Consider the following 26,298-nt stretch of genomic DNA (forward strand, 5'->3'; position numbering starts at 1 on the left):
GGACATTACATGCTAAATAACTGTTTTGTTAACTTTAAAACTCCTCGTAGTACCTAAGCGCTAAAAACCATGACCATTCACTCCGCTGCCATCTTGGCTCCTCCCTACTTGTGGCTTTTTTTGTATGGAAGGCCATTAGGGCCAAAACGTCTGCAACAAACGCGTTTACACGTTATTACGTGTTAACACGTAATTTACGCGTTAACACGCAATTACGCGTTAACACGTAGGTACGTGTTAACACGTGATTTACGTGTTAACACGCAATTTACGTGTTAACACGTTTTTTTAAACTAATGTCATTTTTAAAGCACTATTATTTAATAATTTCTCCAACCTGCTCATTTTAAAATGTATAATGTCATTTCACTTAAATCACAATAAATGTTTTGCAGTCAATGATCTGTAGTAGATATTTTGTATTATGAAAGACCAGAGATCTTCTGCAATGTTATGTTTGATGGCCGGGGACATTTTAATTCTTGTAATTCAGCTGCTGAGATTTCTTTGAAAATGGGTCCAGAGAAATCCGTATGAGCTTTATTTGACAAGTGTGGGCAAACACAAGAAATGTTTTGTATTTTTTTTTCTGGAGCACAGGATACATACAAATCAACACAAGAACACAGAATGACATAAGTGGATATAAAATAAACAATAAAACATTTTGGTTACAAAAATCATAAACACTAATGGTTGTGTATATGCATGACCATAAAAATAAACAGTTAACAACTGATCTAATAATAAAGATGTATAGAGATAAAGATGTGTAAAGATCTGAAGGTTGGGCAGGTGCACAGCAATAATCCTCTCCGCTGTCCTGACAGTCCGCTGCAGTCTTATGTCTGATTTGGTGGCTGATCCAAACCAGACAGTAATTGAAGTTTTGTCAGATGAAGAGGCGGCAGATTGTGCATTCTCATACTACATGTAACAGGTCAATAATTACTTAACACATAAATGATTTAATGCAGAGTAACCTATCTTGGTGAGGTTTATGTCTGCAAATAATGCACATATTGTAGAACAAACATTTTATAAAAATACTGTTTTTCTTTATAATTGTGTTATACATTTATGCTTGTAATATATATTTATTGTTTACAGAACTTTGGACTATGTACTTTTGTCTCTGTACTGGAAGCTCCAATCACCAAGACAAAATATTCTTGTGTGAAAACAATTGACAATAAATAATTGACAAGTTGCGATAAAACTATGTAATAACAAAGCTCCTTTCTGCCTTAAGAAAAAACTAAATTATGATTAACTAAATCAAAATTACAAGATAAAAAGTCGAAATAATGATTTAATAACTCAAAATTATGACTGAATAAATCTGTAGAAATTACATGACAATAGGTGGCGTCAAACAACCATCTAAATGTGGAACTTAATTCTCTAAAGATGTTTAATCTAATAAAACAAAGTTTTTTTAGAGAGTTATTAAATCTTTAACTGAAAATGTCATTTTTTCAAGCACACAGTTTTCTTAAACAAGCTAATGAAATAACCTAAACTCAAATTAATGTTCCATGGTAATTTATTTGACAAGTAACTTTGCATTTTAGTGGGTAACACATGCAGTTGAAGTCAATGCAAAATTAAGTTAAAATAATATTTCCCACATTATCTTTAACGAACAAAGGAAATTCACAGTATTATCTATGTCGCAGTGTCCTATACAACAAAAATAATTCTTCTGGAGTCATAATAAGTCTTATAGTGTGTGTATATTATATTATATTATATTATATTATATATATATATATATATATATATATATATATATATATATATATATATATATATATATATATATATATATATATATATATATATATATATCTCAATTATTATGCAAACTTTAATACTTACTTTAAAATATTAAGATGTTGTTGGTAATTTTATCTTGACAGACTGGCACAATTCAGCATGTAGACTCTCAAATTAAATATAAATAACGCATTGCATAGGCATGCACAGAGCATCTCCGTTCTCACAATGAGTTTCTGAGTTCTATCATCCAACCAAGTTTGTTCTTCCGAAGTAATCTGGGAACAAGGTCAGTGCTGCAAATAGCTTGTAAAGCCTGGCTCATTCAAAGAGACCTGCGCAATGAATGATAATGTCATTAATAATCACAACAGTATAAATCAGACTTCTCTAAAACAGTAAATATTGCACATAAAATTTAACAAATAGTGTTTTGGCGCTGAAGCATATAGCGGACTTGTGCACTTCAGATGGTATTCTCTCGTTTATTGTGTAGATAACGGACACACAAAAAAAAAAAAAATAATAATAATAATAAAAAAAAACACCCACACATTACAATTAAGATATAAATTATATTAAATCAAATGTTTCAAAAAGATAATTTTCCAAGAAATGATTTCTTTTGTTGTGTGGAAAAGGGTTTGATTAGTAATCTACTGTAATTGTTGTGTCTCAAACCCCTGTCATATGTCTGCTACATTTTTAATTTCTCATTATTTTAAAGATTATGGTGCTTTCATTTTCTCCTCACTTGCTGCAGGAGTTTTAAAATCCTAACCGATAATAAAATCTGGTTGCAGCGCACACGAGGCGAATCTTCTGCGATTTCATTATCCCAAATCTTAAACGTACGCACACTAGAAGATATGAAAACTGCGGCACAGCACACTACAAGATACTCTTAAAATTGTGCCTAATAGAGCACCTAATTGAAGAATAACTCTGCTTTTTATTTATTATAGGCTAGGTTACAAATATTCGACCATCTGCCTGAGCGAACAGCCTGCAGAATGAAAAATGGTGCTTGTTGGGAAAAAAAAAAAATGCACATTAGGTCCAAACAAAATGTCTATTCTTCTTATTATTATGGATCAGAAAGAAGACAAAAAGGCAGATTAACAAAGAATGGATATTTAATGATACTTTAAACAATGTTGAGGTTGTTTAGAACAGAAATATCATCAACACCAGCGTAAAAGAAAGCAAAACAAACAGAACTTAACTTTGGGTGGTAACTGAAAACAAGATGATGCCGGTGGAGTTAAACACAGTACAGGATTCACAGCACGAAATAACAGACGGGATGACAGGCAAACTGGTGGGCAGGCAGGCAGGCAGGCAGGCAGGCAGGCAGGCAGGCAGAAGCTATCAAGTCAAAGAGAACCGAGTCTGGGTACTAACAAATAGATCAGACAGAGAATGAGTGAATGTTCCAGGCTTATGTAGTGCGAGCAGGGTGATGAGCAACAGGTGAAGGTGATTTAGTATTCTGGTGATTGGGGCTGTGCAGGTGCAGTGAATAAATCTGACAGTCCAGAAGGATTCCTGACAATTATTATTATAAGCTAATAATATCTCTATAATACTGGGATGTGCTGTGCTTCGACTGGCTATCTATTTCAAAAGAAAAATTGTTACCTGTTGCTGTTGCACTTTTCTATACTTTAATTTTCTAAACCTTACATTTTAATGTTTAAGCATTTTGTTTCATTGGCTACACATCTGGGTCATAAATACCACACACACATAATAAAGTGTGGCTAATGAAAAAAAAAATTAATTTAAGCTTATTATAAATTAGCTTATTAATTTATTCAGTGTTAAAACCAATGTGATTCTCGCCAGCTATTTTTTCAGGACGTTGTCACAGCCATAAACGGAATAACTGGCTGTATTAATAGCCTAATAATTACTTATTGTCATTATGGTAATATTTGACCAACTGCTAATTTATAATAAGCTTAAATTATAATTTTTTTACCCACAAGTTTGTGCGGTATTCATGAGCCCAATGTGCAGCCAATAAATCAAAATGCTTAAATATTAAAATGTCCTTAAAACTATAAAACTATATATATATATATATATATATATATATATATATATATATATATATATATATATATATATATATATATATATATATATATATATATATGTTATGTTGGTTCAGTATAGGGAATAGAATAGTATAATGTATTAAAAAAATCCCATAGTCCCATATTCTAAACCGAAAAGAGTAGGCTATAGGCTATAAGATTTTTTTTTTCAGAGAGAGATAACTGCAGGGCCAGGGTTTTGCATTGTGAATTATATTTTTCCACATAGCCAACCATTTTGCTTTTGAACTATATAGCCAGTCAAGGCACAGTATAATAAGTAAAACTGACCACAATTTAGTTTGCCTGCGATAAACTGGCAGGAAATATACATTAAATACCAAGGCTGATTATTTTACTGGCATTGAGGCACACTATTACAGATTTTCAACAAAAATATTATAACATATGAGGAAACATATTTGACAACAACAGATCCTATTATTGTCACAACAAATGTCCTTAATTACCTACCTAGTTGACAGCAAGCGTCAAGTGTTTATTGAGATTGTGTCTGTCATCAGTTCTTTATGAAGCATTACACAGAAGCGCGTGCGGTGACCGCAGCGATGTTCAGCTGATGAGGCGCATTTATTTAGCCTGTAACCTACCCTACTGTATAAATTTTTTTTTTTACGTATAATGTTCCATTACTTAAAATTTCATTAAAATGTATATGTATAGTTTATATATAAAATGAGCCCTAGCTTATTTCGCTTTGATAATTATGCAAGGATAATATTGCATATTCGGTTTAGGCCTGGATAAATTATGTATTTTATACAAGGATTGTTTATGGACTAAGCTAACTGTAATTTAAGCGAAAGGAGAGAGACCGAGTGCGCGCGCGAGAGGACTCATATCTCCTTGGTGACCAATCTTTATTGATTGCGGATTCCAGCAGTAAGAGCAGACTGTGAAGGTTTAGTAACAGAGTTTTTCTTAAAATATCGCAATGCACACAACATAATGAGTGACATATCAGAATTAAAAAGAGGATAAACTGTTGGTGTGCGTCTCGCTGGTGCATCTGTGACCAAGACAGAACGTATTTGTTTGAGATGATCAAGAGCCACGTTATCCAGGGTAAATCACCAAATGAAGAAGAAGAGCCACATCCATCAGGAAGAACATTGGATGCCAGAGGAATCTGTCTGAAATAAATGTCTTTGTGTAGTGAACAAGCATGAATAACATGCAGGTTTTAGAGTATTGGAATTCTCAGCTTCAACCTGCATGTTTTTCATGCTTGTTAACCATTAATTAATATGATTTACTATTACCATTAACAAAGCATTTGTGAGTGTAATTATGAACCTTATTGTAGTGTACACTCCAGCATTATCTAATGTTACATTTGTTCATTGTTTGTTCTTGTTACCACTAATGTGTTAATTAACACTGTAACAGGCGTTAATAAGAGTTATCTTACATTTCTTTATGTTTAAGGATCACTTTACTTCTATTGTTTATGCGGGACTTTTATTTTGACAAGAAATCCGTTTTTCAGAGCTAAAAAGAAATGATGAGAGAACAGTATGGGCATTTCATGACGGTTTATCAGAGCTCGTACTAAAAAGGACGGTCTATAAGTTTATTCAGCAACCCCCGAAAAGGCATACGGTTTGTTATTGTAGACTATTTCATTAAAATTATTTTCGCTAGTCTCTCTCTCTCTCTCTCGATTTTTTTTTATCCTCGTATGAATACAGCCCAACGTTATTTTACAGTTAGATGACTGGTAAAGAAGCAGGCTATCGGAAATTGAAATAAAAAACTGTCTCAGCGCAATCTCTGCCTTATTCCTCGCTGCCAAATATGTTGAGCTCCTTTTAAGGAAGTGGACCAGATGGCGTAGGCTCGACGTAGCCATTGTGTAACAAAACGATTGCGCGCATCACCACATTAATATTTAGGAGAAGGATTACGAGCAGTTACGACAGACACAGTCATCGGGACACCACAGCTACGTTTTACTTGAATTATTCATGATGCAGTGACCGAAGCACTACGCTGCACTTACGGTGGCCTTACCTCATCAACCAAGATCATGACGGGAGAGTAACGCACGCGGAAGTGCGTTAAGAAATACAAACCGAAAGCAGCAAGTATCGCTGCTGTTTAATGTCTGGTTCAGTTATTTATCGAAGCCAGTTTCTGCCAGGAAATCATGCTTTAGAAATAAAGATTATGATTTAGAAAAGTCGAAATTATTGGATAAAAATCAAAATTGGAGGTCCAAGGTGGAGGTGAATGATTAATCTAATGAAACATGAAATCTTTATAGTAAATTGAATCTTTAACTGAAAATGAGATTTAAATTGTTAATTTCTATTATATAGTATAAAACATATCATTTCAAATAAATATCAAGACATACAAATATACCAATTAATCATATATATATATATATATATATATATATATATATATATATATATATATATATATATATATATATATATTACAATTCTGTCTAAAGATGTTAAAGTGGCATAAAACAGTATATATAATGCACAAATATTTAATACTACTCCAGTCTATACAACAGGATGAGTCCATTTTTACGGTTGTCATGTTTTATGTTTTGTATTTGTTACAGCCAAAACATAATTTTATGTGTAAGCCTTGAATATTGTATTGTGCTCCACTCTGATTTTCCACCTTTGACCTTTTCCAAAAATGTCACCCTTGTGCTCTGCCCAGCTGAACCTGCCTGAGTCAGAGTGGTTTGGCTATAAATACTGGCTTCTGAAGCTATAGTGAGTTGAGGAACACTTCTTAGTTGGTATTTGTGATTGTGGTCACTAGTGGTTGTGGTAGTTGGATTAAGCCTTAAAGCCAAATTAATATTATTGCGCCTGCATGTCCATTACTATTTATTATTTTGTGTACTTGATTTGAGATTTACTTCCAAGTGTGACTAAAGGATGAGTGCCTTTTATTTTGTATATCTTTTCACCTGTTCGGGGTTTTTTTTCTTCTTTTTTTTCCCCTCTATCTTTGAGTTTTGTTTGTTTTATTTATTATTATTTTTTGCATTGCTAGTCCTCTAAATTTAGCTGCTTTCTCTTTGTGGTTAGGCTATACTCCCTCAGCTTGACAACTAGTTTCTATTAAAGTTCCAATATTTCTAATAAACATATTTCTATAAAATAAAATCCTTTTTTTTTTGTTTTTTTTTCTCTCCTCTAACCTTGTGCTGACTCCTCACTCTTGGGCTGAGGATTGAAGTGTGTTCTCCACATTTCTTTAATTCTAATTCAATATTTGTACCAAATTTTAGTCTGTTACATCTTATTTCAAACGAGCTCCTTGATTTACAAAAAAAAAAAAAAAAATATATATATATATATATATATATATATATATATATATATATATATATATATATATATATATATATATATATATATATATATATATATATATATATAACCTTTTAAAGAGTACACTTGAAAACATGATTTATGGAAATTATTAAAACTGGATATTTTAGTAGTTTTCAGAAAATGGTATTTACATTTGAGTTTAGATTTTTTAATAAAAACATTTAAGTAACCTATTTATATAACTTTTAAAATTTAAGACTGTTAAGAGATTGTCCATTTTACTGGCCACTCAATGGATGACAACACAATGAAGCAATATAGTCTAACTCTTTATCTATTTTTTTTTCTTTAACAGCGAACCTCCTCAAGACAGTACTTTCTGTATGAAATTTATATTTGAAAGAAACTAGTTTATGAATACCTCCTCATGTAGAGGTGAATAAGTTGACAGAAGCTGAATTAAACTTGCTCAAATGCTGTTGCTGTCAAACATTGTTTACTTAACTTAGTCAGTTTAATGATAAAGAGATTGACCGACTATGCAATGCTCTCTTGTAAAAGTGTTTTATTTAGATATATTTGTGGCTGCTGTATTTTGTAGTTTTTCGATACATGTAAAATGGATGTAGTTAGTATTTTAAAATGCATTTCAATGTGATGCGGTGGCGCAGTATGCTGTCGCCTCACAGCAAGAAGGTTGCTGGTTCGAGCCTCGGCTGAGTCAGTTGGTATTTCTGTGTGGAGTTTGCATGTTCTCCCCTCGTTTGTGTGGGTTTCCTCTGGGTGCTCCGGTTTCCCCCACAAGTCCAAAGACATGCCGTACAGATGAATTAGGTAGGCTAAATTGTCGTGTGTGTGTGTGTGTGTGTGTGTGTGTGTACACGTTTCCCAGTGCTGGGCTACAACTGAAAACGTTCTGGATGAGTTGGCGGTTCATTCACCTGTGGTGAACCCAAATTACTAAAGGGACTAAGCCGAAAAGAAAATGAATATCGAAAAAATTGCCCCTTACCCTATTTATATAACTATTACAAATATGTACATGTTCAAATATAATGTTTTTGAATAATATGTTTTATGTAAAATAAATCTATATTTTCACACAATTCTCAGTTAAAGATTAAATAACGAGCCTTTTTTTTTTGTTTTTAAATTAAACTTTTTATAAAATCATCCTTAGAAAATTAAGTTCCACATTTAGATAGTGCTTTGTGGCCACCTATTGTTGTAATGTAATTTCTACAGATTTATTCAGTCATAATTTTGAGTTCTTAAATAATAATTTCTGCTTTTTATCTTGTAATTTTGATTTAGTTAATCATAATTTGAGTTTTTCTTACCTCAATTGTTTGCACACAAGAATATTTTGTCTTGGTGATTGGAGCTTCCAGTACAGAGACAAAAGTACATAGTCCAAAGTTCTGTAAACAATAAATATATATTACAAGCATAAATGTATAACACAATTATAAAGAAAAACAGTATTTTTATAAAATGTTTGTTCTACAATATGTGCATTATTTGCAGACATAAACCTCACCAAGAGTGTTTGCCCACACTTGTCAAATAAAGCTCATACTGATTTCACTGGACATGTTTTTCAAAAAATCTCAGCAGCTGAATGACAAGAATTAAAATGTCCCCGGCCATCAAACATAACATTGCAGAAGATGTCTGGCCTTTCATAATACAAAATATCTACTACAGATCATTGACTGCAAAACATTTATTGTGATTTAAGTGAAATGACATTATACATTTTAAAATGAGCAGGTTGGAGAATTTATTAAATGATAATGGTTTAAAAATGACATTAGTTTGAAAAAAACGTGTTAACACGTAAATTGCGTGTTAACACGTAAATCACGTGTTAACACGTACCTACGTGTTAACGCGTAATTGCGTGTTAACGCGTAAATTACGTGTTAACACGTAATAACGTGTAAACGCGTTTGTTGCAGACGTTTTGGCCCTAATGGCCTTCCATATTTTTGCGCTCTTCAGAAACCTATGGGTGACGTCACGGATGCTACGTTTACAAAGCAATGTAATACTTTCGAAAATCACGACCACAATATATATATATATATATATATATATATATATATATATATATATATATATATATATATATATATATATATATATATATCCATGTCTAATAGCCGATGGCGACAAAGTAATATTTTTCTAATATATTGGTAACATTTTGGTATTTGTGATGCAGCAAGGATCGATACACCATGGTTTTATATAAAATTCACTTTAAAGTGTGATAGGACTAAAAAGTGTCCATCAACGAATATTTTCTCAATTTAAATGAGTAGAGGCTTGGACCATACCTGCCAACATTCGGATCATAAAATCCGGGAGATTTTATCTGGGGGATAGAACAATACGGGAGGTGGGCGGGAGATGGGTCTGAAATACGGGAGACTCCCTGGAAAAACGGGAGTGTTGGCAGGTATGGCTTGGACCCGGAAATTTGTGATAGTGAACGGTGTGTAAATTATGACAGGTTTTTCATTTTTGGGTGGACTATACCTTTGAAAAGAATAAATGTGGAGTGCATACAGCTCTCAGTATTGATTATGTTTGTTCGGAAAACGCACCCCCATATACGTTTCCGGAGATTGCGAATTATGTAGCCAGAAGTACGTATGGCTACATTTCATCTTTAAAACGTACACTACGAGGCAGTATGATGCCATTCCTTTTCGTGCTTACCAGCTGATCACTTACCTCCATATGGACGGCTTTCCCTCTGTTACCAGTTTGTCCAGTAGCTCGCCATGTATGTTGGCGAACTTGAGGCGCAGAGGGAAGTTGACCATGACAAGGGGGTTTGAGTCAAAGACAAAAACAGAAGCCAAAAAATAAAATAAACAAGTAAATAACAGGGTTAGAATGTGGTAAAATTTGAAAACGAGGTAAAAATCGGGCGAGGGCATTTCTTTTTCTGGATTCCTTTTTAAAACTGTTGGTTGTGTTTAGGGAAGTAGGTGGACAGGTCAGTCGGTGCTTTTGAAAACACTATTGGTTGGGTTAGGGGAAGGAGGAGAATGGGCCAGTCGATCAGTCATTAAGTCAGTCGACAGCAGCCTCTGGTGGATTTACGTGAGAACAGTGGGTGCGAATGGCATTTGGGAGAGAAATTTGAAATCTGAAAAATCGTACACAGCGGCCTTTGGTGGATTTGAGAAAACAAAAAATGCAAAAAAAAAAATTACATTTGGGATGTATATGATATATAGGGGTACGTTTTCAGAATGAGCTTGAGTTGTGATTATGTGCACTAGCATGCTGTATAACAAATTAGGTTCAATCTTTGCTACATTCCCAGAGGTGAGAACTTAATCTCTTTTGAGACCTGTGGTCCCAAGGGCACATTTTGGTAATTTTAATGAAGACAAAAAGTCACTAGCCATGACACTTCAGTTGCATCTCTCTTGGCAAACACAGTGTGTGACGTTTCTGCGGATGTGGAGTTTCCGGTTACCCACAAGCAACACGGTTGGATTTCAGATCATATTAATAGTACACAAAGGAGACAGGAATTCATGCCCCGGTAAACCCACCAACAAGCTTTGCAATCCAGTGACACTTAAGCCCATGTACCTTGTACCACTTAATCCTGGTGGCCAGCAACTGGCTAAGTAATGAATCCATGCCTTTGGCTTATATGAATGTAAACAAAACAAAAATACTACAAATATTTAACATGATTGTGTCATCATTTATTTTCTGTGTGGGTTATTGAAACATCCTATAAATAATTGTGCTTTTTTTGTGTTCTTTTAGATGTGCAGAATAGAGTCAGTTATCATACTGTGAGCTGGACCTCATAAATCATTTAAAACCTCACACACTGGACAGTTCTGTACATGATCTCACCACTCGAGCGTATCTCATAACTCACTGTCCTGAACTTTTGACCTGATGGAAACAAAATGAATCTTTTAACAGTTCCATTTCAAACACACATTTTCTGCCATACTCAGTTTACTTTAATTGGATTTTCACTTATGAAAACTAGTTATGGTTTTCAGTGTTGGAGGTAATACATTACAAGTAATGCGAGTTATGTAATATTATTACTTTTCTAAGTAACAAGTAAAGTAAGCATTACTTTTAAAAATTAGGTAATAATATTTGAGTTACTTTTTAAAAAATGTAATGCGAGTTACTTTTTAGTTTGATTAATTCGCTTATAAAAAAAATAAATAGCTGAATTAAAATGATCATAGTTATGTTGAATCTCACTGTCACGATCACCACCGATCATACTCCCTAGATCGCTGGCTCTCTCACACATTCACATGGACGGTTTCTGGACTAATTACACACACCACTTTAGCAGCACACACACTCACTTCCTGGCCGAGTCTTGTTTACCTGTAAAGTGACAATTCAACACGTTTTCCTTAGTCTTGTTTTGTCCCTGTTCACTGCCTGCCTTCCGACCTCTCGCTTGTTATAGTGACTACGATTCTGGATTTGCCTTTATTCATCTGTTTGCACCTGTGTTGACCCTTGCTTGCCTGACTACCGAATAAACCTGCACTTGGACCCTAACGTTGTCTCTGTCACTCCCCGTGTTACACTCACATGCAATGATAGAATGTTAGAACAGACAGAAACCAACATGACAGAGCATTACTTTTCTGTGATGGAAATATTCTCATTCTTCTGAATGGATCAAGGAATGGGAAAAGGGTGTTGTCTCGATGGACAGAGATATTACTTTACTAATAATACAAAAAAGTAGCAAACACATAGCTTTACACTTTCATTAATCTGTATATATGGCATATAGCTCAAGAGTCAGAGGTACATCAGAAGATAAGATTATCCTACATTATTATTTTTTTAATGTTTTTTAAAAGTAAATGAAGGAGTAGGCTATACAGCATTGTTAATTGAAGAGCTCCTTTGTTTAAAAAAAAGAAGGAAAAACCCTGTGCAAGTTCTGAAAAAGCTTGAAAGTAACACAAAAGTAACTGAAAAGTTGCGTAACGCATTACTACAGCTAGTTAGTGTTTTGGGGAGTAACTCAAAACTGTAATGCATTACTTTCGAAAGTAACTTTCCCCAACACTGATAGTTTTATATACAAGTGTAACCATCTAACCAAACACTTTAAAATTTGTGTGCATTTAAAAGAGTGCAGTTTTACTACAAATACCATGGTTAAACTATAAATAGTGTATTATAGTTTTGCTACTATAACCATTGCTGTTTGATTTAATAGTTATTTTTCATAAACTGATTACTGAATTTTTGATTTGAAGACATTTTTACTTGAATACATTGTTAATGTGTTTACTAAACTAATTTCTTCTGGAGAGACTTTTGTCTACTAATACTCAATTGGACCATCAAAATAAAGTGTTAGCTTTACATTTTCAAAATACCTCATTCTTTGTGATTTATAAGCATGTTTACCCATAGGGACCTCAATTCAGTTCCCATGGTGTCTGGTTGCCTTCAGGTTTAGGTCCCTACCAAGTACACACAAAACACATTGTTTGATGGTTTATGAAGACACATAATACATTTTGTACTCCAAAAAATGCTTAATATATTGTCTCACCGTACCCCTAACCCCAACCCTTAAAGGAAACCTATGGAAAATGTTAAACGTGAAAAGACCCAGTTAAGAATTATTTTTCAAGAGATCACACTTAGCTGATGACTGATTACAAAGCGTGTTTGGCATGCTGTCCCGAGAGAGAGCCCCGAGCCCATAAGACCCTCGAGTCCGGGGCTCCCTCTCGTTAGCAGGGCAAGAGGGGAGTTTGAGCTCAGGTAGGTCTCGAGAACTACCCTGCTTGTTATATGACAAATGGCAGATTAGGGATTGTTCTAAAGATATACTGTTGATTAGGATCTATGGTGCCAATCTGGTTTGGTCAATTTACCCATGTCGCATGTCTATGGACTGTGGGAGGAAACCGGAGAACCTGGAGGAAACCCACACAAGCATGAGGAGAACATATAAACTCTATACTGAAGTGTCAAATGGCCAGGTAGGCTAAGTCTTGAACCAGTGACATTCATGTTGTGAGGCAACAGTGCTAACCATGGGCCGCCATGCCACCCTGTCAAGGAAAAGGGGAGGAGGGGCGGAAGGGGGGATTCTTCAATAGGAACATGACTAAGGTAAGACACTCTACTTATTTATAGTGAGTTAGGAATCGTCTGATTGGTGAATCAAGCATTAGCTAATGCGGGACCAGCCGCGGTCAATCTTAAGCATGTGATCCTCTTGAAATAAGTTTATAAATAAACTTGAATTAAATAGAGTTATAAATTATGGACACAATGTCCTCATAAACCACCTCAACATTGTAATGCTTTGGTCATGCCCATGTTATTATACAAATTGTCCTCGTAAACCACCAAAACCAGCACACACACCCTTCCTTCCCTAACACTGCATTTACCTTGCTCCAGGCACATGCAGAGCAGATCACACTGTCCAGACAGGCACTGGTTATTTATACTCAAGTGCATGAGAGACTTTAACGCCAGGGCCCTCAACGCCACTCCCCCCACCGCCGTACACCTGTTAACATTGCTTATCGTGTCTTCAGACTGAAACACAATTCCCCGAGGCTGAACAACACTATCAATAACCGTTATATGTATTGTTATTAAGCCATTATGATACTCGTTGAAATGCGCAACTGTCAGCAGCAGCGCCAGTTCACGCGTCCAGCGAGTGGAACTTTTACAACTGGCACCTCAAACTGACTCTCCTGTCAGCATGTTTAGCTCTATTCATTGCATCTGAGATCACTTGCAGAATTACTCGGCAAGCAACCGACATTATCTGCATCATTGTCGCGTATTAGAGGCATAATGATATTGTCGATAAGTGAATGTGACTTTAAGAGCGAGTGGAGCTGTAACTCGAGCCTGGTGTAGTGACAGCTGTACTGAGCTGAACTGAGAAAGACGGAGCCTCACTGCTGACTGCTCCACAATAGCGGCTCTGGCTCTTTCTTAACAACTTTTACCGTGTTTTTGGCTACCATGGCCGTGGCCGAGAGATTCGGCAGGACGTGTGTAGTTGCTATTGCGCTTCTGGCCACTGTATTACAAGGTATGTTGTGCATTTGTGTGAGTGAGTGACTTGACTCTCCGTCTCTATCACACTTGTTACAGCGTATATTGAAGTCTTTCATACAGTATCATGCGAGAATATTAACATATGTTTGTAAATCAGAAATTTAACGTTGTGTTTTCTACAATAAACCCCTAATATCTGGTTAAAAATGAGGTTCACAGTTTTAAGTTGCTTTAAAATGGCTGACGCCTATATTTATGAATTATTCCAAAGGTATTAACAAGTGCAAATTGGTCAGAATATTATTGATTTTGGGGATTGTTATTTGTGTGTTACATGTAGTACATTTTGTTTAAATCCGTTTATTTCAACGACAGTTGATCTAAAGGTATAAAAGAAAATTAATATGTTCAGAATAGAATTCTTCAAAATACACAAGTCTTATTTTTGAATGTTATTTCTGTATTTATATATACTAAATTTGATCTATTTAAATCAATGAACAGTTTACCCTAAATATATCAAACTAATTATAAGTAGCAAATCCATACTATATGTATTTATTGCATATTTCCAGTCATGGATTATTTTGCATATTCTACATTTGATGTTTTTGTCCTAAACCATTCCTAAATATCAAGCTGTCAAATGTCTAAAAAAATAACTTTACCATGGTAAAAGACTGAGGGTTTGCAAACAATGGTAATTATATCTTGAAATATAAAAATACACTTCTAAAAGATTTGTGACACCTCTCCAAATTATTGTATCGTAGTGCTGTAATCACTTCCATGGCCACAGGTGAATTCAAGCACTGAGGCATGCAGACTGCTTCTACAAACATTGGAACGCTCTCAGGAGCTCAGTGAATTCAAGTGTGGTATTGTGATAGGTTGCCACCTGTGCAATATGTCTATTCGTCAATTTCCTCACTTCTAAATATCAACTATGTAAATGTAAATTTTGATGAAAAGTGGACACAATTGGGAGCATAAGAAACTCAGTAAAAAAGTGGTAGGCCACGCAAAATCATAGAGCAGTGTAAGCTCATGCTGAGGCACACAGTGTTCAGACATCACCAACTTTCTGCAGAATCAATAGGTTCAGACCTCCAAGCTTTGTGTGGCCTTCAGATCCGCTTAAGAACAGAGCATGCATTTAAGACTTGCATCATCAAGTGCAATGCAAAGCATGGAATACTGTGATGTAAAGCATAGTATGCCACCACTGGACTCTAGAGCAGTGAGATGTGTTCTTTGGAGATACTTATCATGCTTCTCTGTCTGGCAATGTAATGAATGACAGGTTTGGCAGTTGCCCGGAGAACAGTACCTTTCTGTTCCAACATGACTGTGCACCAGTGCACAAAGCAAGATCCATAAAGACATAGCGATCAGCGAGTTTGCTGTAGAAGAACACAACTGGCCAACACAGAGTCCTGACCTTAACTCGATTAAAAACCTTTGAGATGAATTAAGAGGGTCGCACACCTGATATGCCACTCGGCACCGCACCTAGCTACGACTCAGGACACTGTTCTGCCGCGTCACAGGATAATTTAATCGTCAATCTGAATCTGAATCTGAATAATTTAATTTTAAATAACATACGAATGTGTGGGTCCGGTGTGCGTTACTTCCAACTGTCATGTGCGCCTTCTCATCCAAGATCTGTGCTTGATCTCACAAATCCGCTTCTAGAAGATTGGTCAATATTGACAAATACACTCCTAAACCTTGTGGAAAGCCTTTTTAAAAAAGTTGAAGCTGTTATGTTGTAGCTGCAAATGTTGGGCCAACTCCATAATAAACCCTGCAGTTTAAGAATGGTGTGTCATTAAAGTTTATGTGCATGTAAAGGCAGATGCCCCAAAACGTTTAGCATTATAATGTAACAGTGATTTACTTTTTTTCATGTGTGAGACTAGTAGACTTATAGTTATAAAATCTCTAATCTATCCACACTTTTAACCATTAATTGAATTTGTTTATTAACAATATTTCTATGTGAGTTTTGCAGCTCATTTCTTTTCTTGGATTCTTGTACATTACAGTCACTGGAAATGAAGAGTCACAGTTAATTGCTGATAAGTTTAAAAACTACAGTAAAAATATTCGACCAGCAAGACATGCAGATGAAAAGGTTAAGGTTCAGGTCAAGTTAACTCTCACCAACCTCATCTCCTTGGTAAGTAACCTCCATATTAACAGTGACAAGTTATTGTCGGTTTTAAACATATAAACATATATCTTTGTTATATAAAATATAACAAATAATAATGTTCCAGAAACTTGTGTATCACTGATACTTTAATATAAAATATATTTGCACAAATTATTTTGATAATATTTATATATTTTTATTGATTCAGTGATTTATTTGATAGACTATTTCCATTTTGACAACTTTCCCTCCTTGAACAGAATGAAAAAGAAGAGACTCTAACTACAAATGTTTGGATTGAGATTGTGAGTATCTTACAAAACCTCATAGGGCGGTTATTATCTTTTTCTTCTTTTAAAGTTGCATTGTAATAAATTTAGCAAGATATTTTTTTTATTTCATAGGTTTTGTTATTTTGATGAAAAAAAGCCAAAACATGCATAATATTAAAAAAAAAACTAAATAAAAAACAAAAAACAAAACAAAAACAAATCTAAGCTCAGTCCTAGCAATTGAACTTGCAACTTGTTAAAGCGAATAGCTGATGATCTGAATGTTAGTGTTCAGTCAATTGTAAGGTTTGGTTTAAAAAATGTTGTTTGGGATTGCTCTGCTAATGCTGTTTGTTTAAATGTATTTGAGAACTGCCATTTGAGCCCCGTTGTGCATCAAACAAGTTGACAGAAGCTCTTGAAAATATGGATTTCAATCCACTTTCATTCTGAATTCCATTCTCAATCCACTTACAAAATGAATTCTGGTGAAATTTGACTGAAATATGAACGTAGCACACCAAACAAATCTGAAATGAACCAACAACAGGACTTAATGTCCAAAAATGCAACCATATAAGTGACTGATTGTTTATATAAATGCTATTATTAGCATTTAGTACTTTCATAAAATGTCACAAAAGCAATGCGATGGGAAAAAGAAGGGAAAAATTTTGTTCTCAAATTTCTTATACATTTTTCTAAATAATTATTGTAATGTCAGATATTTTTCAAACGTATGAATATCAGACTTTTTTTTTTTGCTTATTCCTCTCCATATTTAATCTTCTGAACTATTTCTCTGCTCATGCAGTTTAATCTAAATTATCTTAGCTAATACTAATTTCTGTCTGCACCTATTCTCTTATTTGTCCTGCTAATACCTGCTTTTCTTCTTTCACACTCCTGCTCTTCAGCAATGGCATGATTATCGTCTTGCGTGGAACACATCCGAGTATCATGACATTGAGCAAATTCGTGTACCATACTACACCGTGTGGCTACCAGACATAGTATTGGAAAATAAGTGAGTTAGCAGTAAAACATAAAGTTTGCCATTATTTTCTCTCTGTTTTACTTACAAAATAACCTCTTTTCAGCATTGATGGCAAGTTTGATGTGGCATACTACGCTAATGTGCTGATTTCATATGATGGCTCCATGTACTGGCTTCCCCCTGCCATCTACCGCAGCACCTGTGCTATTGAAATCACCTACTTCCCTTTTGACTGGCAGAACTGCACACTGGTCTTCAGGTTGGCACAGACTGATTCATGGAAATTCATGACAAGACTTTGTATCAAATTATTTCATTGTATTTTAAATTATTTTCATAAACATATCCATTTTTTATTATATATAACATTTATATTACATTTTTGTTTTATTCTTTATCTGCAGGTCTCAGACTTACAGTGCAAATGAAATTGATATTGTACTGGCAGAAGATGAGACCGGAAAGCCTATTGAGTGGGTGGACATTGATCCCGAGGCCTTCACAGGTGCCATTCGTACACATTTTACTAATTATTGCTTACAGACATAGAAGAAAGAAGGAAATTTGACTTTTATCATCCAAATATTTAATTGACAAAAAGTGATGGGTAAGACTAGGGCTCTATCAATATATTAGTATGGGTTAATACATTGATCAAATGAGTAATGATCCAGTCAGTGTTGAGAAAATTACTTCAAAAATGTAATTATTTACATCATTAAAATGGTATTACTATATCTGAAACGTAATTGAATTACTCAACAGGGAATTACTTGAAGACTACTTAAAATCTATATACATCTCAACAAATAGACATGAAAAGTTAAGTTAAACATGGGCTTTTAGCTTTATTAAACAATGTAATACTAAAACATTTAAAATTAAACATATTTTTCTAATCACATGGTCTTACAGAAAACGGGGAGTGGGCAATCAAGCACCGGCCCGCCCGAAAGCTGACAAACCAACGCTACTCTCCAGATGACCTGGAGTACCAAGAGGTGTATTACAACATCATCATCCAGAGGAAACCGCTTTTCTACATCATCAACATGATCCTGCCCTGCTCTCTCATCTCCTCTCTGGTCGTTCTGGCTTATTTTCTACCTGCAAAAGGTGTGTGTGTGTGTATGTGTGCATGTGCAGATATTCTGAAGATAATGCTTAGTATGCCTCAAAATAAAATGTAGTTAATTCTGACATCACATGTCAAAGTTTCTAGAAACAAAAGCTCTATAAAATGGCAAAAGTGAACAACGAATGATACTTAGATATGCTCACAGTGTGTGGTAATTCTATTTAAGTTTTAATCTCAGATGGTCAGACCATCCATGTCCGCACAAAAAAAAACTTTTTCCTCTCCGTTTGGGGGTCCATCCTCACGGGGTCACGGTGTGGACTGTGAAAATTGGGACTTAGGAAAACAATTATGCACTTTTAGTTATGTGACCAATTCAGCCAAAATGGTGGAGGGTTTTGTACAGCTATTCCTTTGTATTTTCTCTGTTTGGACAACATTGTTAAAGATTCATTGCGCTCTATTATAACAATCTAGGCGCAAAGTCTAAAGAGCATGACACAAACACATAGGGCGTGTCCGAATCCACTTTTGCTATTTTAAGGATGGAAAAATATGGTTTGTGTCACAGCACATGGTCTAACAGTGTTGTGCTTACTCTCGTAATAAGTTATGGGTGTGTTTTGAGCATAATGTGCATTAACCAATCAGAGACTTGTCTCTTATTCCCTTTAAGAGTCATTTGCCTTGGCACATTTGCTATTTATATGACGGACTTTGTAAGTGGAAAAACTGAATGTTTTACTAGCGAGAAAACAGTTAATCAGACCATCTGCAGCACGAGGATAAAGAACGAGCCTCCTCCATTCGACCTCTTTACTTTCTTTTTCTCTTTACTTTTACTCTTTACTTTACTCCTTTACTTTCATGGATAAGGAATCAGTGTTGTACACACTCAACTGAAGACATTAATTAGCCAACATATTTAATTTTGTTTGTTAAGCGCAAAGATTTTTTCAAAACTATTTCTAAATTCTGTTCTTATTTCCAGTAAACGAATAAATGAACAATAATAATGAAATGTGGTCAAAAAACTGAGTTATATCCAAACACATCCTATTATTATGTCCTATATAGTGATGCATACGTCTCCAAAACCTGACAGGTGGATAAATCTAATCTTGTTTTTATTAAAACAAATATAAATATGCATATAATAAATAATACTGCTAATAATAATAACATTATACAAATGCAAATTTTCATGAATGAACTGAAAAAGCCCACCGAGATAAAGAAGGCATGAAGGTAGTGTTTTTTATGTCTATGTAGTGAATAATAAATTTTGTAACATTTTAATCCTTTATTTTTTTTTAATATGTAAAGATATTTGTGTATTGCTGTACATCTTGTGTGTGTTAGGAGTTTGAACCTGCTATGCACATAACTAAAGCGCTCTGCGCTAGACTTTAGGCCAGCTTTAACCTGGTCAATGGTGTGGTCTAATTCATGAGTTCACAAAGTAGCTCAAAACAGATTTGCTATTTTAAACAATGTGGCACAAAACGTAAAAATAAGGGGTTGCGCTGGTCTAAAAATAGCAACAAATTGCACAAAACACGTCTTGCACCTTATTGCACCAGCTGTATAGGGCCCATAGTTTGTACATGGTTTTTCAAAGTACGTAGAATTTTTATTCAAATCTTTTGTTTTGACACATCTTCTAGTCTATATTCTCGATCCTGTTTGTAATCTTATACTCCTGTGTTGATTTCCACAATGTTTCAAAGAGCTAGAATGTTTAAAAAAAACACCTTAACGCATCCACAGTGCAGAGACAAAAGCATTTTCAGTTCAGTTTCATTTCAGTTTCATTTCATTTCAGTTCACAATTGAAACGATAGTATGGTTGCAGAGCGCTTTTAGATAAAATGCAGTTTTAAAATTTTTCTCAATTTGTGTAGACGAGTCTGGAATGCAGCCAGAGACCAAGTGTACAACATAATTTAGTAAAAGATGCTTTTAAAAGTGATGTGACTACACAGCAGTCCCAAACAGATATTGAATTTTCCCAGTTCAAGTAAGTAGAAGCTTGGACTGATAAACTTTACTCCACATGCCACAATTAAACAAGTATATTAAAATTATGCTCTGTTTCTCTTAAAGTAGCCCTTCCTCTATTTGTGACTTCTGTATTTGCTCTTCACTGTCTCTGTCTATGATACTGTTGTCTCACACTTTCATACTGTCTCCTCTTTTTCTTAGCTGGCGGACAGAAGTTGACTGTGTCCATTTCTGTTCTTTTGGCTCAAACTGTGTTTCTCATCCTGATTTCTCAGAAAATACCAGAAACGTCACTTTCTGTGCCTCTTATTGGCAAGTCAGTACCATTTTATTGAGTGTCTTGACAGTTTCGATTTATTATGCTCGAATCATCTGATTTCACTCTTTTGTTGCTGTGTTTCAGGTATTTAATTTTTGTGATGTCTATGACCACACTCATTGTGACCAACTGCATTATTGTGCTCAACTACTCCCTCCGCAGTCCCAGCACACACAACATGTCCCAGACCATCAAACATGTATGTTCTTAAAACATTGATAGTTGCAACATTATTATACGTATTATTATTATTGATACGTACCCCTATATACATTTCTGGAGAGCACGAAATATGTCCCAGGAGGTTAGTTTTTTGCAGTTTTTTGCACCGCTGTTGACTGACTGACTCACTGACCTAATGGCCAATACACCCCACCCACCCCTATCTATAAACCCTAATGATAGTGTTGTTAAAAGCACCAATTGACCCGATCACCCCCTTCCTTAAACCCAGCCGACAGTGTTTTTTAAAAGCAATCTAGAAAAAGAAAAGTCCTGGCAGCCTTACCACATTCTTACCCTGTTATTTACTTGATTATTTAATTTTTTGCCTTTTGTTTTACGTACTTTCTGGAACCTTTCTTCACTGGACGCAAACCCCATCATCGCATTCATCTCCTCTTTGCAATTCAAGTCCTCCAACGTACATGGCAAGCCACTGCGCAAACTGTTAACAGCGGAAAAGCTGTCCACATGTAGGTAAGCGGTCAGGTGGTAGCGTAAAAAGAAAAAAAGAAGCTGTCGGCTACATCATACCAAATAGCATGTAGTAGCATGTAGCTCTGGCTACATAATTTGCGCTCTCCAGAAATGTATACAGGGGCACGCATCAACAATGAGCCTGTGTTGCATATTTGCTAGCTAGAATTATCACTTAACAGCTTTTGGATGTGTACCTCTAACATACTGTATCTAATAGATTTTCCTGGAAGTGGTACCTCGTTATCTTGGCATGGCCCCCTTTGTGGATGAGGGGGACCAGGGTGGAGTGTATGAAATGAGGGAGAGGCGGCGGAGTTCATTTGGGCTCATGCAGAGGGCTGAGGAATATGTTCTGAAACAGCCACGCAGTGAGATGATGTTTGATAAACAGAGAGAGAGACATGGACTCATGCGCACAATTGGTGAGAAATTCAGACTTAACTTATGCATTCAAAGTATTGTTGCATAGAAGTAGGGCCTATTGAGAACAAAATTTGCATTTGTTCAGTTTTTGGAATAAGCATATATAGTTTGGAAGGGGAAACATTTTCAGTGCAAAAACGTAATTTCACTGTTTTTGTCCAGTACAAACATCATAAACATTCTGAAATTAAAAATTGAAGACTTAAAGGGATAATTCAGCAAAAATCTAAATTCTGTCATCATTTACTCATTCAAGTCCCAGCTGGGTCAGTTGGCATTTCTGTGTGGAGTTTGCATTTTCTCCCCATGTTGGCGTGGGTTTCCTCTGAGTGTTCCGCTTTACCACACAGTCCAAAGACATGTGCTATAGGTGAACTGAATAATTTCAATTAGCTGTAGTGTATGAGTGTGAGAATGAGTGTGTATGGGTGTTTCCCACTACTGAGTTGCAGCTGAAAGGACATCTGCTGTGTAAAACAAAAAGTTGGCGGTTCTTTCTGCTTTGATGACCTCTGAAATAGAGATTAAGCCAAAGGTAAATGAATAAATGAATTAACATAAAAGAATAATTTTAGAAAAATGTTGGAAAATGGTAACCGTTGACCTTCATTGTAAGAAAAAACAAATGCTATTGAAGTTAATTTTTACAGATTTTCAACATTCTTCAAAATATCTTGTGTTTAACAGAACAAAAAAAGGTGTGTAAATGATGACTTGAAGTCTTGTGTTTATGAATATTTTATAAAGATAAATGTGTCTTTGCTTAAAAAACTAATATTTTGTCAAATAAATATGGAAATATATTAATATTACATTAATATTACAATATATAAATCAAAACTGTATTAAAAAGGAATGTAAATTATTTTTCTTAACCCCATCGAACGATAATTTAATTGTTTTAAGCATTAACACTTACTTTTCTTAAAATTACAATAACTTTGAAGATTTGAAAGGTGATAAATGGATTATAAAACAAACCTGCATTAATAGTGGTTAAATGTCTCGCTTTTACTTGTGTTGTTCTTTATATACTGTATGTGCGTTTTCTTTTCTCACCTGTCCCTTTAAAAACACTCTTTCGATACAGTTTGTAAAGTGTTTGCATATGTCTCCCTCTAGTGGATGAAATTGATGTGAGCAGTACCGCAAACCTCTACAAGAGTCTGGCGAAGACGGCCCCAGAAATAAAAGAGTGTGTGGATGCCTGTAACTTCATTGCTGAATCCACCAAGCAGCAGAATGACACTGGATCTGTAAGTATGCGTGTGCCTGTGTGTTTACGTCAACATTAGTTAACATTAGAGTATACTTGCTTCATCTTGTTGCTCCTTTTTAATTACAGGAGATGGAGAGTTGGGTGCTGATTGGTAAGATGATTGACAAGGTTTGTTTTTGGGCGGCCATCTTGCTATTCTCTATTGGCACCATTGCTATCTTCCTCATGGGTCACTACAACCAGGCACCTGAGTACCCATTTCCTTGGGAGAACAAAAAGTATGTGCCTGAGTAGTGCTCTTGATAGATTTTTAAGTCAGTAGGCCAGTTCCTTTCTGCTTATTTTGGTAAATGCCAAGACAAGTTTTATAGCTTGGGTTATAGTACAACAAGCTGCACATGATGTGAACAATATCATCTGACTTGATATATGATTTTGTCTTATATTTAATCTTAGGGTCTAAGGGTGTAGATGCATGTATAAACCTTTTGTACTATTAATTATTTACACTACCTGGGTTTTTACAGAAATGTACATTTTAAATAACATTAAGGAGGAAATACACTAAGGAATTTACCTTATTTCATACAAAATAGTGACCTTCCAGTTTGCTGTGGCTGCATTTTGTAACCCCCCAACAAATTTTACCATCTCTTTTTACAGTGTGCTATTATAAGCAGTGTGTTATGTCAGCCACTTTCAATTTATAAAATACAGTAGTATTTAGTATTGGTATTAAAGAGATGCATACTCATTTTTGTTTGTTCTATGTATTTATTTAATGTACTTTACTTTTACATATGCAGTGTTCATCCAATTTATTATTAACTAATTTTGTGGCCTATTTGCAGTAAATAAATAGATTTTCTTAATTCACACTGTCTTAAGATATGCACTGCAAATGCACCAGAAATCGTTAGAACACTTTTAAAACGTTTATTAAGCAATGTGCTGTTCGGCCTTTTCTATATGTACTAGAGACAAAGGATTAAATAAATTATATATTCAAAGTAAAGATTTGTCTTGTTCATTTTTGAGCTTGGAAAAACTTTTAAAAATGGTACAGACGTGCAATAGTTGTCCGTTTCAAATGGTACTAATATATCCTTTAGTAGGCTATAACATGCACACTTTAGGGGTATACAAAGTATAAAGACGTGTCTGTTGAAAGGGTATTTTTAGGGGACAAAGGAGACATTTTTATAGATGTCTAAACTTTTTTTGTACTACTTATTATTCACACTACTGAGGTTTTTACAAAAATGTACATTATTGCATATGCTTTTGCGAAAAAAAAAAAACTATTATGGACATTTTTTAATACTTTTTTTGATTCAAGATTCATTGGACTTGCAAAATCCTTGAGGCATTGATATATATATATATATATATATATATATATATATATATATATATATATATATATATATATATATATATATATATATATATATATATATATATAAATATATATATATTGTGACGACCCCAGGATTCCAGTTTGGATGTGGCAGATTCTGATTGGGTGCCATGGTTGCTCACCAATTGGTTCAAAGCATATAAATGCGAGTGTGTGCTAGCTTCTGGAGGACGGTGTGGCTACTTGGCCATCCTCCTGTCAAGATCATCGCTTTATTTCGGCAACCTTATGATTTTATTTGGCATTATTTATATGTGTAGTTAAAGTTAGTTATTTTCTTTATTATTCCCTAGACATTTGTTCCTTGATTTGTTGTTCTATTTAGTTTTATATATAATAAATAAGTTGCATATATATATTCTTTTGTTGCCTGAGCTCTTTTATGTTGCGACTCGAACAAGGGGGTCGTAACAATAAATATATATGAAGAGTTCAGATGCTGAAAATTTCTTCTAATATGAGCGTTTATCACAAGCTCCTGTCTGTATGTTCAGCAAATCCAGTTTTATATAATATATATATTTATATAAAATATAATATAAAATAGGATCTTTGTATTGCCTTTAAAGTGAACAAACGGAACAAAAATATTGGAGGCTGAGGGAAAATGCTCACTCTAGGAGAAAATTTCAGATGGCACTTTTTTTTTGCATCAGAACTCTTCATATATAATCTTGCACAAATTTATATATATAACATTTCACAATATTTATTTTACTTTATGAGTTTGACTTTCTTAAGGGGCAATGACAGACTTCAAAGAGGAAGAATAATTTACACTGAACTTTGGAACCACTTTGACTTTAACAGAAGTTAATGTTTTTAGTTCAGTGAAACATTTTACAGAGCACAGTAAACATGTTTTCATGTGTATAGTGTGGGTCTGGATGATATATCTACCACAATGACCACATTTCCCTGCACTGAAGGCGTCCTGCCAGTGCTGTCCTCAGATGCCTGAGCTGTGTAGTGGCACAAGCACTATGTGTGTGTGCATGCTTTTGTTCCATATTCAGGATTCAGGACACAAATGTGCATAATATGACATATTACACCGGTATTACAATGAGATTATGCAGCCATTGCTATAATGTCCCATTTCTCAAAAAGCTTTTTTTCAGACAGTAAAACCTTCATGTGAAGGTTAGGTTTAGGAGTAAGGCTATATAAAATACAGTTTGTGCAAGATATAAACAATGGAAACCTATGGAATGTCCCCATAATTCATAAAAAACAACGTGTATGTGTGTGTGTGTGTGTGTGTGTGTGCGTGCGTGTGTGTGTGCATGTGTGCGTGTGTGTGTGTGTGTGTGCGTGTGTGTGTGTTCACTGATGTGGATGTGACCAGTGTAGAGAGTGCTGCTAAACCAGTTTGTTTCAATAGTACAGATGCTCCTTCAGCGCCTCTGAGGATCC

General features: G+C 34.8%; 1 protein-coding gene across 1 annotated transcript; it reads left to right on the forward strand.

The window, feature by feature from the left end:
• Positions 1-13,803: 13,803 nt before the first annotated feature.
• chrne (cholinergic receptor, nicotinic, epsilon) lies at positions 13,804-24,477 on the forward strand. The gene is made up of 12 exons (XM_056458317.1): positions 13,804-14,321; positions 16,339-16,472; positions 16,709-16,753; positions 17,638-17,747; positions 17,821-17,976; positions 18,122-18,222; positions 18,633-18,833; positions 21,001-21,115; positions 21,203-21,317; positions 22,038-22,242; positions 23,366-23,499; positions 23,589-24,477. Exons 1-12 carry the CDS (start codon positions 14,252-14,254, stop codon positions 23,754-23,756), a joined length of 1,554 nt encoding a protein of 517 aa, XP_056314292.1. The 5' UTR covers positions 13,804-14,251; the 3' UTR covers positions 23,757-24,477.
• The last annotated feature ends 1,821 nt before the right edge of the window (positions 24,478-26,298 follow it).

Source organism: Danio aesculapii, chromosome 5, assembly GCF_903798145.1.
Source record: "Danio aesculapii chromosome 5, fDanAes4.1, whole genome shotgun sequence".
NCBI classification, from domain to species: Eukaryota; Metazoa; Chordata; class Actinopteri; order Cypriniformes; family Danionidae; genus Danio; species Danio aesculapii.